A 12512-nucleotide genomic window follows, 5' to 3' on the forward strand; every position below is an offset into this window, starting at 1 on the left:
AATAAATAAAATAATTTAATTTTGCATGAACATATACCTTGTCGAACAACAATGAGAGGAAATTTTCCAGTGAACGATTCATACTTTCAAACTAACGAGGTGAGTTACTTAGGTGTTCTCAAATAGTTTATATTTTATTTATAACTTTTATATTTACTGCAAACCATAATTTATTAGTATATTTAATTAAGCAGTATTATTTGAAAGATTGAACCCTATTGCTTTTTAGGTTTTTGTGGGTCATGAATCTAGCATAAAACCCATCAGTGTCCGTAGAGTTTTATTATGGGATCAGACAACAAGAGATGTAAACTTTGGAGCATCAACAAGTAAAATTCTAAAAGGTAAATAGATATCTTATGAAGGTATCATATGAATGTTATAAAAATATAAAGAGATTTTATCATGCTATGATGAAAATAGATTACTAAACATGTTTTACTACAAGCTTATCAACGTATGAAATTGCAGCGTGCTTTAAGAATGGTATGTATTCTAACTGTTCACTATTTCATAGCTTTTCTCAGTTTTAATTAATAACACCATAGCTAAAGCTATCAAAGTAGCTCAACCTTCTAATTATTAATTAGTTAGTTTGTAACAAAGGGTAAAACATAAATTGGTCCGACCATGTAACTTTAATTTAACCTTAAGTCATAATTTGGTTTTAGTTCTTTCCATGTACACAAATAAAGAGAATTTATTTCTAGATAAAATTCAAAGTTTCAATAATCATCAATTATTGAACTTCATTTCAGGTTTTATTTGTCTAAGAGCATTCAATCGAAAAACGCAGCAGCCTCAGACTCTTTTAGAAAAGTTTCACATTCCAACCGTCAAAACCACAAAGAAATGACAGAAAAAAGTTGAAATAGAGTGATGATAATCAAAGAGTTCGAGAGTTTATATATATATATATATATATATATATATATATATATATATACAGTCTCTATCTAGAGTGAAGCTTCACTCTGAAATTTCAAAGTGAAGTTCCAATTTTGACACACTTTTCGGTCAAATTTTTTCACCATAAGCGATTCAATATTTAGGTATGCTATTCAAGATCATCTCTACAAAATTTCACCTAATTCGGACATCGCTAAGGTATTGAAATTAGATTAAATCAATGAATGAATTAAAACTGTTCAACGTGAACCGTTCGTGTAAATCTCAATTTTGAAAGCTCAAACCATTGTCAAATTGGATGAAACTTTGTAGAGATGATCTTGAATAACATACCTAAATATTGAATCACTTATGGTGAAAAAATTTGACCGAAAAGTGTGTCAAAATTGGAACTTCACTCTGAAATTTCATAATGAAGCTTAACTCTGGATAAAGACGGTATATATATATATATATTACATAGTTTATAAAATCTGGATTATTTTGCTTTTATTTTAATCGGTTGTATTGTAGCCAACAATTGTTTCCAAACTGGTAAACAAATTGTTTGTTTTAAGTTTTAGATTATTGGATTTTTTTTTAAGCTGGTATCGTTGACAGGTTGACCAACGAGTATTCTCATATGCCCCGGCGGCCCGGCCTACTTTGTTGGATTGTTTGTAAGTTTTTTTTGTGTAATTACAAGGACGATACCCAAAGTCAATTTAGGTTTTACTTTATGATCACCACGACAGAAACTCTGGCAACTTAAATAATTGCCAGTTGAAATATACATTTCTAAAAGCTTCTCTCCCTTTCTCTCGGTTCCTCTATAAACATGAATGAATACACAAAAATGATCTCAAACAAAAAAAATATATTTTGCAAAGTTTCACACCATGAATAACTCATTATCACTTTGCACCTCCATATCTTCGTTTGCCTTCAGAAGAAACTGATTGCCTCTTAGGCAAAGCTTGACTGACACCATTTGGCGGTTTTCGCGACGGTGAAGGAATCAGCGACGGAATGAAACTTCTGCTAACACCAATAAGTTGAGTGAAACATTGTAAAAATCAGAACATACTAGAAAAAGAATAGTATGTGCATCGATCTAAGTAGACTAGCAGCTAATGCAACTTAAAGTAAAATGTATCATAATCTTTAAGGGAGCAGAGTTTACCTAGTTTCTGGGCTCCTTATTGGCCTGGAGTTAGTTTTCTTTGTTCTTGGTCCCGACGCATTTGTAATGTTTGTGGGTTTAGTAGGAGTATTTAACTGCCAAAGAAGGTCTGGCTCTGAAGAATCACTAGTTGTAGCATCAAGCTGATCATCAGATTCGTCAAACTCTTGAGTGTCCTCCCTTTTTGTTGTTGAACATATGATGGAAGGGTGTGGCAGGCGACTCTGACCAAGCATCTCTGGTGATTGTCTATTCTCCAAATGATCCCAACATGATCTTAATGGACTTTGTTTTCTACTTTTACTCTCAAGCTTGTTCACCATCACCTTATCAACCCAATCGCCAGGAAATGATGAAAATAACTCCTCATCATCCTCTTTAACATTCAACGTGGGACTAGCAACTATTGGCCATGGAGATGAATGTGTCAACATGTCCTGGATATCTAAACTTCGTCTTTTTGGCTTTGGTGCAGAGGTTTTACGAACCTAGTGGATCCAAATTTAATGAAGCAAAATGAAGTAATTAGTTGCCATTGATATATAGAATATGATCCATGTTTTGATACTAGTCACTTTCGCGTACCTCTATGTTTCCAAAATCCTCTGTTGATTGCTTGCGACCACCAGAAAAGTCTCCAGTACTTTTCCCGCTTGGAAGCAAAGGGGATGTGCAACTAGACTTCATTCTAAATCTTTCCGGGCTAAGGGAGAGTGAATGTTTCAAGTGCATTCCTTCACCTTCTTTTCGTGCTAAGGCTGTCTTCAGAGTAGCAATCTGATATAAAAAGAATGAAATGTAAAAAAAAAAAAAAAAAAAAAAAAAAAAGTTTGATACGCACATAGTTTTTAGCCATAGAAGCCAAAGATCACCTGTTCTTTAAGATCTTTAACATTTGCACCATCTTTATTGACTCGAGCAGCACCAAGTTCAACTGTGGAAACTCGTTCTGCAAATTTAAGGGTACTCAACGTTTCTCCAAGAGCTTCATACTCGGGGCTAATGTGAACAAACATAAGTGTCTTGGCTTGCCCTCCTGGTAAAAAGACCAATCAAATACTTACAATTACAATTAGACATAGATGATAATTTTCACTATAAGCTTAAGGTAATCAAACAATCTTACCGAGTGAGTCTTGGAGTAGTTGTGTGAGTTTACTATTTCTATATGGAACATGTGAGTTCTTTTGAGCAAGAGAGGCAATGACATCTCCTAAAGCTGACAGAGATTTGTTAATATGTTGTGCCTCTTTCAATCTATCACCAGTCACCTCAGATTTATCAACTCTTTCACTCCCTGCTAGATCAACTAGATGCATACAACCACGGAGAATACTTCCAGATGTTAGGTCCTTTCCATGAACATGAACTGTCAAGCAGCTGTTATCATAGGAGAAGGGAGTTAATGTCAATAGCTTTTATAAAAATGTACGAACACTGTGTAGTGATATTAAAAAAACATCATTATTCATACCTATGAGATCGACTGCTCCGATCATTCATGGCTGTAGAACTCACTGCACGATTCTTATGCCCTAGGTTCATCAAATATATAACATCAGATGTTGAAGATACGGGTACAAGGTTTGCTTCAGGTACATTAATGCCGTTTTGAGAACTGTTTCGAATTTCTAATGTATGTTATAGTTAAGGTCACATAGGAATATGGCAATGCATTCAATGTTTAAAGAAACATCAAAATCTAGAAAGTAAAGCAGGGTCAGAACTCAAAGGATATCTTTGGTTAGAGCCATCCACCGCAAGGAGATCCCTAACTTGCTCATTGTAAATTTCAAGCATCTGAACAGAAATCTCATAATGAACAGTGTCCTTTCTCAGCTCTGATAGATGAAATAGATCACTTAATGCTCTGTAATTTACACCTTGACTTTCCTCCGTAATCTCACTTGGTCCAGTCTATAATGGCGATCAGAATAAAATCACAGTTTAGTATATAGCTTTTCAGGATCAATACCTCAAAGCATATTATATGATGAAATAATCTAAGGTACAATTTCACATATATACCATAGTATAAGTTTTTCCTGATCCAGTTTGTCCATAAGCAAATATGCAGACATTGTAACCATCGAGAACAGACCGAATGAGAGGCTGCGTATCTGAAAATACCTCCTCTGCATTGGAACAAAAGTGACAGTGAATATGCTAACAAGTATGATTGAGAATATACCTGTTTAGAGACTAGCAAGCTAACCTTGTGTTGAGAATGGACCAAATACTTTGTTGAAAGTGAAAGATTTCCGCCCCTCTTTGCCATATTTTGAAGGGGTGACAATGGTAATTTTTCCATCATCTATGTGATCAAAAGTATTGGAACGATTTGTTTGCCCGGGAAATGGAGGACGCACTCGGCAGTATACCCTTATATTGCCTAATGAAACAAAAATGATGACCATTTTATTTATAACAAAAAATAAACATGGACTGATATATATACATAGGAAGACTATAAACTTACCTTTGAGATCTTGCACCAGATTGTATAACTTGCGATTTTCTTCAAGAACTTTCTGGTATCCTGATGCTGCATGAGCCAAACCATGCAGGTGCATACCTATATATATTTTGAAAATAATTATGGTCTTTGTTTGGAAAGAAAAAGAATAATACAGAAGTTATTAGAGTATGTTCATTACCTAGGTTATGGAACTCCTCCTGGTACTTCATCTGTAGAAACTTCATTCCTGCTTTTGTGTCATATAGAGTGTGTTTCAATTCCTACAGGATATCAACACCAATTTCACCAGTACTTCTAGGACAGATTAACAGTTTGGAGTATAATGATACAACTGTAGTTTACCTGAATATTTTTCTTCTGTTGTTCAACCAACATTTTGTGTTTCACTAAGTGGCCTTTTGATCCCTCTTGATTGTCATATGTTTGATCGCAAGAATCATCCCGCTGTATTTGAGTCACATCTTTCTCTTCATTCTAAATTATGCATCAGTAGAAAAGAACGTCACCAATTGCAAAATCAATCAGATTACACAAAAAGCTACCCTATTGACTCCAGTATTATATATTTTCACAACATCTCTGGTGAATGAGAAGCTAAAAACATGCAAACATACCTTGATATTACCAGAACCAGTGTCGGTAAGAGATAAAGAGTCAAATCCAGGGCTGGGGCTATCTTTGGAAGTTGCTCTTACCTGCCATTATCAAAAAGAAATAAATCATTCAGAAAGCTCGTGGTATGTAATTTGTGAGACTGAACATATAATCATTTTCCTAAAGACAATGAGACAAACAGTAGAGGTTAAAATCTAGTTGGGAAAAGTATAATTAGAGTAGAAGTTGGTCATCTGATTTATATCATTATGTTTAGGAAGCAATGAAACCCCAGAAAACAAAAAATGGCACATGAATAAGAAAAGCCACTGTTTGAGAACAGGTAGCTGCTTACCTGTTCAGTTTGGCTTGCTAATCGATGCTGAAATTCCTCCATTACTTTACTCAGCATAGATTCCACGATCTGTTAAAAGAAACAGGAATGATATCCCACAGTAAAACAGAATGTTCGGGCTTATTAGGAAATGCGGTAATATACTAATATGTGCAACTAAGTAATCTTTATAATAGGAGTGCTAATCCGCTGACTGAGCACAATGTATTAGAAAGCTACGCTGATTTTTGAAAACAAGATGGCCTTGTATATCTTGATACTGTTAATGGTCACCTTCCTCAAAAAAATTGGGTTTAAATTTATTTAACTCTCATCCACATCAGTATAAATTTATTTAAATACTTACAAATGGAATTTCTTCCTGCTTTTTGTCTGATAGAATTTCACGTACTAGCAAGTGTAAAGATTGAGAAGAACCCTGCATATCAAAAAACAAAACAATATAATTCTATTGTTTAATGAATGTAAAAGAAAACTGAAGACAAATAAATTTCACTAACTGCTTCATTAAAATCTTCACTGGAAAAACTATCTTGCGACCTTTCACCCCATGATGAGGTCCTTGTAAAGGAACTCATGAATGGTTCAGAATTTTTTCGCAGAAAGGGTTTCCCACTGATTGGTGGTTTCAAGTTTCCAACAAATTTCCATGATCCACTTCCACCTGCTTGTTTCCAATCATAATATGATTTTAGTGCTAGAACACAGTTAACAATCCTTGCACTAGCAGATTTTCCTCCCTGTAAACTCAAAATGTGGAAAAATGTTACCAAAAAACAAAAACAAATTATCCGCAAGTGCACAGCCATAAATGTACTCTCAGCACCAACCTGTTCCAAATCAGAGGCTTCAAAGGTTGGAAGCCCCAATTCTTCAACAGCCACAAGGAAATTTCTGACGTTTTCGAAGTACTGAAATGCTGATAGAGCTGCCCCATCAGGAATAGCCGCGGAGTCACAAGGGCCTTCTACTACCTAAGACCAAATATGCAATTATCCTTATCAAACCATTCAGTTAATAAATAGGAACATATAAAAGAGCCTGAACAAAGGTAAAAGAGAAACCAAGTTGATCCATACCTTTGCCACAGCTCCGGGTTGAACCTTGTTAATAACATTGCAAAGGATTATTCCACTTCGCAATCCAAGCCTAAAATCTTCTTCAGAGGGCTCAGCTGGCAAATCTTTACCACCTACTACTCCAACCGTCTTTCTAAGCCACCCAGCTGCATCATACCTTCTCAAAGCTGCATAATAGTATGACGCCATGTCGACATTATATACTACTTGACATTGAGATTCAAGCCATACATGTGCTGATAAAACCTTACTTCTACTGTTGATTTGGGGTCTTAAACTTAAGGTTTATGATATCAAAAGCCTCAGAACAATGCATTCAACTTTTGTTTACAAATTAATCTGCATTAAACCAAATAATAGTATTCCTCACCAATTACTGACCCTCCCACGACTTCAATTCTATCATTAAATTAGAGACAGAGATAACCAAAGCCACCCATCAATGAAAAATTAGACAATGGTTTCATTAAACATTCCAGGTATTGAAAACAAAGTTCATACGCAGTACGTTTCCATTAAAATTAACAACATCACACATTCATCAAGATCATTCAGTATCATATTAAAGAAAACACCTAAGAAAATCAAGAACCAATATAAAGGACAGAAACTTACAAGCTTCATCTGCCTTCCTTGAAGCCAAACCCACGTCGGTGAGACGAGGCCCTTGCTGTTGAAGAACGGCTTCAACTACAGCAGCAACATTAAAAGGCAACGAATGCTCCGTTGCCATTACCACCAAGAAATCAAATTATACTTCACAATTCAACTCCTACCCATCAACCCAGAAGTTTAGACTTCTCTAAAAAACAATGCAGACCGCAAAATTGGGAGACTTTTGTGTTAAAGATTGAAGCTTTGGTTGAACATTGTGAGGGAGAAACTGGAATTAGATATAGAGGGAGACTTGGGTCTGAAGATTAATCAAGGTCCTAATCATGAAGATTAATAAAATTAAGAAGGAAACAGAAAATGAGTAATGGAAAGTGAAGGGAGAGAGAAAATTGGGTATGGGATGATTTTCTTTCCCACACTTTCTCTCTGTTTGGTGTTTTTTTTTATGAATTTTTTTTCTGAGCTTTGTTTCTTGGGGGTTCTCTATCTCTCTGTTTTAGCTTGTTGTCTGTCTAATCTTGAAAGGAGAAAGCTACGCCGAACCTAGTTCCGAGCCTCCCGGAGAGATGGGACTAACGGTTTATATTCCACAACACGACAAAAGCTTCTACAAATTTTAAGTTTTTGCTAGAAAAAAGAAAATTAAAACCAGTCTTTCTAATGAGAATTGGGGAATACTAATATACTATTGTCTCTAAAAAGCTCATCCAATACTATGATGAAACATACAAAAAATATATATTATTGTATCGGAGACCATAGCCTTAATGTGACGGTCTCGTTCGTTCAAAAATAAATTTTAACATTTCTAAGTAGTGGGATATCGTCTCCTTGACATTCAAGCTGAACAAACATTAGTTTAATCTGGTTCTTTTAATTTGGCAGGAGTAATTCTTACTCTGGTGCCTACAATCCGATTTTCTTGATGATGTTAAGTAGTTTACTTATAATGATCTTAAATGGAGGCTTTCTTGTTTTGTAATTGAGCTAAGATAGCCTAAAACTCTTATTCATATAGTTGCAGTGGCGGAGCCAATGACAACACATAAGGGGTGCCAATACATGTGATTACTTCTACCTTAACTCATTCAAACTAGGTTATATAGAAGATTTACAAAGAGAACAATCATTTGGAGGGGTGCCATGGCCACTCTTGGCTCTAGTGTAGTTCCGCCCATGTATAGTTGTGAGTCTTAGACACAATTTCTCCTTTATTTGTGGTCATACATTCTTAAAAGGTCGGGGCATATATTTTAGTATTGTTTGGCAAAAAAAATCGTCTCGACCGAGGATGGGCTGAGGGATTCAGAAACAATCGTCCTTCTTTTTTTAAGGCATGCCAACTCACAGCTGGACAGCTAAACGAGGTTTTGATTTATGTGTTTTGCGCTGGATCTGACTTTTTTCAAGTGACTGTCGGCTGAGGAATGAATGCTCTCGGTTGTTAGGTTCAAATGTCTTTGTTCGGACTCCGGCCAAATCAATAGTCGTGATCTTCGTAGACGTCTACATGTTGACTGAACTCGAACGTGCGGGCGATAGGCAAGAGATCGATCGGGTGAAGCTACTCGTAGATCACTGTGAAAATGAAAATGAAACAGATTCGGTTGTCAGAGCGTTGTGAGGTGATGTGGGTGTGAATGACAAATCGCATTGATCCAATTCGGATTGGCCGAAGGAGATCAATGGATCAATGGTATGAATCTAAATAAACAACGTACTCTTAGGTGCAAGAAAGTAAAGAGCAAGAATCGTAAAGACTAATAAAAGTAAAATGAAAGTAAATTACCTATGAAATGAAGAAAGATAAGTTGTTTGAAGAGTTGTATATTGATTTGTTTGAGTGGTGCTGGACCCTTTACACTTATTTACAACGTGCTATATATATTGATCAATCCCTAGCTATACATATTCTAAAATGGAAACGAAAACCAACTTCCTTATAGGTCGTTTTGAACATGAATGTTGAGACTTGGCTGATTTCCGAAATGGTTGGACCCTTTACTCGAATTGATAGCTTTCCTTATGCAATCTCCTTTCCTAAACTTGTTTAGCCATGCTTGTCTTTGGGCTCCGACCGTAATATAACTATATGTCAACTACATCTCAGCCCAATTTTATTTGTCGATCGCGTCCATTTGAACTATCCAAATAATCATGGGTGGTTAACAATTAATGTAACATTTTGGCTGGACTTAACTCGGAACTCAACCGTCCTGGCCCTTTCTTCTTGCTATTCTCAACTCCAGCCAAATGAGCAAGCGTTTCTAAATTTGGTTGAGCTTCAATTCAATTTAGCAACTCATGAGGGTTGCTAAATTTAGGTGCAAACAAGTACGTAGCATAAACAGTCCAAAATGTCTTTTGAGATGCCATTTTATTTTTTTCATTGGGTACCCCCTCTTTTGACTTTTGAGTGTTTGTTTATTTGTAAAGGCTTAACTGTAAGCATAGTTATTAGGGAAATTAATCATTTTTTTCAGACACTGTTAATAATTCGTCTCTCAAAAGTTAAACGATGATTAATTAGCACCATTGCACCTGACCAAGAAATGAGAACTAGGGTCGTTAGACAATGCTTCATGAAATTAACTAACTTAATATTCATGAGCTAGATATATATCCTACACAGAAATATATTCACAATCATGAAGCTACTACAAAAAAGCTGTGTTCAAACATCTAATACTACCAATAGGACCAGTTATATATAATTAGGGTAAAAGGAAAAAGGGTAAAGATGGGGGGGGGGGGGGGGGGGGACTATAGCTTTGCCTTGCCCAGCAATCAAATATAACCCAAACAGATTAGAGGAACGTACACCACCACCTTATCTTATAATTTTCCACTCGACACTGAGGATGATTGATGACCCATCCGCTTAACATGGACAGGGCAAGTAAGAGCACATGATATGAACACCACTTCATGATTTAGGCCATTTGCAGTCATATAGAAGAATGCCTTTTTATTTCAAGCCTATTATATTTAAGATATATATAACTGGTCCTATTGATGATGTTTTTATGGTAAAGTTGCTTAATTAGTCATGGATTCTTTTAGGCTTTTGTGGTGGGGTGAAGTTGGGTGGGTTTAAGAGAAGATGCACATGATCTTTGATCTTATTTTAAGGATCTAATGTAAATTGTAAGTAACTTAATTAGTATGAACCTCAAAAGCTAATTTGTGATATATATATATATATATATTGTCTTCTTTTTTGTTCTTTTATAAATGTACATTCTATGGATTGAGGAGCTAAGAAGAGTTATGATTTAGGACTTCTAGTGTTAAACTAAAATAATTGGTCGTTAATGTTAACCATCTAACGTAATTGGTGAACTACGAACTCTTTCAACCTTGAATAACTTATGAGTCGCATTCTATGCGTATTAAAGCACATTAGATTGGAGTTGATTCTCATACCTAAGTTTATTTTGGTGCATAATCGTACTGCCAGCCAAATTGGTTAAGAATTATGGTAATTGTACGATAGTGTAGGTTTGCTAATTATAAGGACTTTGGAGGAAATCTAGCTAGCTCAAATCTTTAGCACATTGTTAACCGCAAGTCGCCGGAGTCCGGCTTTGAAACCAGGCCAAAATGGTTTTGAAACGAGGATGGAGCATCAGGGTAAATAAAGTGAAGCGGAAGGGTTGTGCTGTCAATTCATAAGCCGTTCCCTCCAAAATGGTTGAATGATTCAAACTTACGGTTGGGTCATTACACGAGCCTACAGGTTCGGAGCGCCAATTTTAAAAGTTCGTTGCTCAAGCATTGACAAAATAGATCTGTGGGTCCCAAAGTTGCTACGGTAGGACCCGAAGCTCCATGCCGGCATATGTAGCGTTAGTTAAAGTTAAGACTGCCGGCCGAAAAACACCGGCAAAGAAATGGGCTCCACCGGTCCGGCCAAAATACGTCGACAAAATCACATCAAACATCAGCATCTTTTCCACAGTTCTACTGCATCATATCAGAATCCGATACTATGCATAATCAATCATGTCAATGATCCCAGAAATACGTACCGGAAGTCTATCAGAAATTTCTCACTGGAGGATCGATGTAAAGTATTATCTTACTATTTGAGGTAAGTTTTAGCAGTAAAAGTAACTTTTGAGACATCAGGCAATTGCCTGGACAGAAGGTAAATAAAAATGAAGACGACTAATGTGTTCTGAAATGCATGATCTCATTGTTAGCAGGTCAAAAACTAAGATGATAAAAACACATCAGCGATATACATCGATCCCCAAACGTACTTGAATGGACCATCATTTGATATAGCTAGTGTTTGTGAAACGTACTAATCTTATAAGCAGACATGATGCTAAGTTTGATTAGCACGATTGAGCTTGCTTCTTTACACTTTCATGTAGACCTAGCAGAGAGTCCTGTCATGCATGGGTCACTGCACTGGCATGGGTCATTACTCATTACTCATTAGCCTATCGATCAATACTAGCTAGTTAGCTCAATTTGCTTAGAGTACTATGCGGGGATTGATGGGAAGTAGACCTATCTAGCTAGCTTTCTCTTGACTGAAAGATATCGACTGATCGAACAAACGCGAGGATGTGACAAAATAGAGAGTTCTAGAAATCTAGCTAGCTGTAACATTATTTAAAGGGATACTTTCTTGTTGTCTACAAAGATAGTAAGGACGTGGTGATCGAACAAACAGTCATGTATAGTAAAAGTAACTCTTACTTGACATTACTAAAGGATGATTTAATGTATATAGAAGACAACCAACGGGGTGATTAATTAGTGAAAGCAACATCATATATCTGTAACCCGTTGCTAAAGGTCTTTATGCAACTCCTATCATTACAGTCCCTGAAGCCATGACAGTTCAATCGATATGCATTGATGTTTTTGCCTGCATAGCTCCTCTTCTGGACCAACCAAATAATATGGAGGAGGGTAAAAGCTAGGAAGTTATAAGTAACTTATGAGTTTTCTCTCACATTGTGATTGACCTTGCCGCACTTGGGAAAACTTAGTGACATTTCCACATTTTCTTGTGATCTTTGTCTGTTGGTCCTTAGTCCTGACCAAGATCTAGCCTGCCTAGCATCAAGGAACTTTAAGCTCGTTAGCTAGGGGCAAAGATAAGCTCAATATTCAATCAAGGGCTTTGGCTTTAAAGCTTTCAATGTTCTTCTTTTATGGGGCATTGATTGTTGTATATCCTATCTTTCTTCACTGGGATGGTCCCTAAAGTCTGGGTATTATGCTCAACAAGCGTTTGAGTGGTTAGGGGCTTGAATATATATGCCGAACAGCCGAAGGCATTGAAGTTGGACAACTCAA

The 12512-nt window shown here is 36.2% G+C and overlaps 1 protein-coding gene across 1 annotated transcript; it reads right to left on the reverse strand.

Moving 5' to 3' along the window:
• Nucleotides 1-1663: 1663 nt before the first annotated feature.
• LOC126801069 (kinesin-like protein KIN-14I) lies at nt 1664-7515 on the reverse strand. The gene is made up of 19 exons (XM_050528523.1): nt 7194-7515; nt 6579-6745; nt 6330-6473; nt 6000-6239; nt 5846-5917; nt 5500-5568; nt 5165-5245; nt 4893-5024; nt 4729-4810; nt 4551-4646; nt 4287-4463; nt 4100-4206; nt 3810-3988; nt 3546-3707; nt 3198-3451; nt 2944-3107; nt 2657-2848; nt 2072-2559; nt 1664-1926 (listed from the first exon to the last, which is right to left on the reverse strand). The coding sequence occupies exons 1-19, from the start codon at nt 7309-7311 to the stop codon at nt 1803-1805; spliced, it is 3048 nt and encodes a 1015-aa protein (XP_050384480.1). The 5' UTR covers nt 7312-7515; the 3' UTR covers nt 1664-1802.
• Between the last annotated feature and the right edge of the window lie 4997 nt (nt 7516-12512).

This window comes from Argentina anserina, chromosome 6 (assembly GCF_933775445.1).
Source record: "Argentina anserina chromosome 6, drPotAnse1.1, whole genome shotgun sequence".
In the NCBI taxonomy this organism is placed as follows: Eukaryota; Viridiplantae; Streptophyta; class Magnoliopsida; order Rosales; family Rosaceae; genus Argentina; species Argentina anserina.

Coding starts and splice junctions, on each gene's coding strand:
- LOC126801069 (XM_050528523.1), bottom strand. CDS start 7,311: ATGGCAACGGAGCATTCGTTGCCTTTTAATGTTGCTGCTGTAGTTGAA. Junction 5,246..5,499: donor TAGCAAGCCAAACTGAACAG/GTAAGCAGCTAC, acceptor TGATAATGGCAG/GTAAGAGCAACTTCCAAAGA. Junction 4,464..4,550: donor TCTGGTGCAAGATCTCAAAG/GTAAGTTTATAG, acceptor TTGTTTCATTAG/GCAATATAAGGGTATACTGC.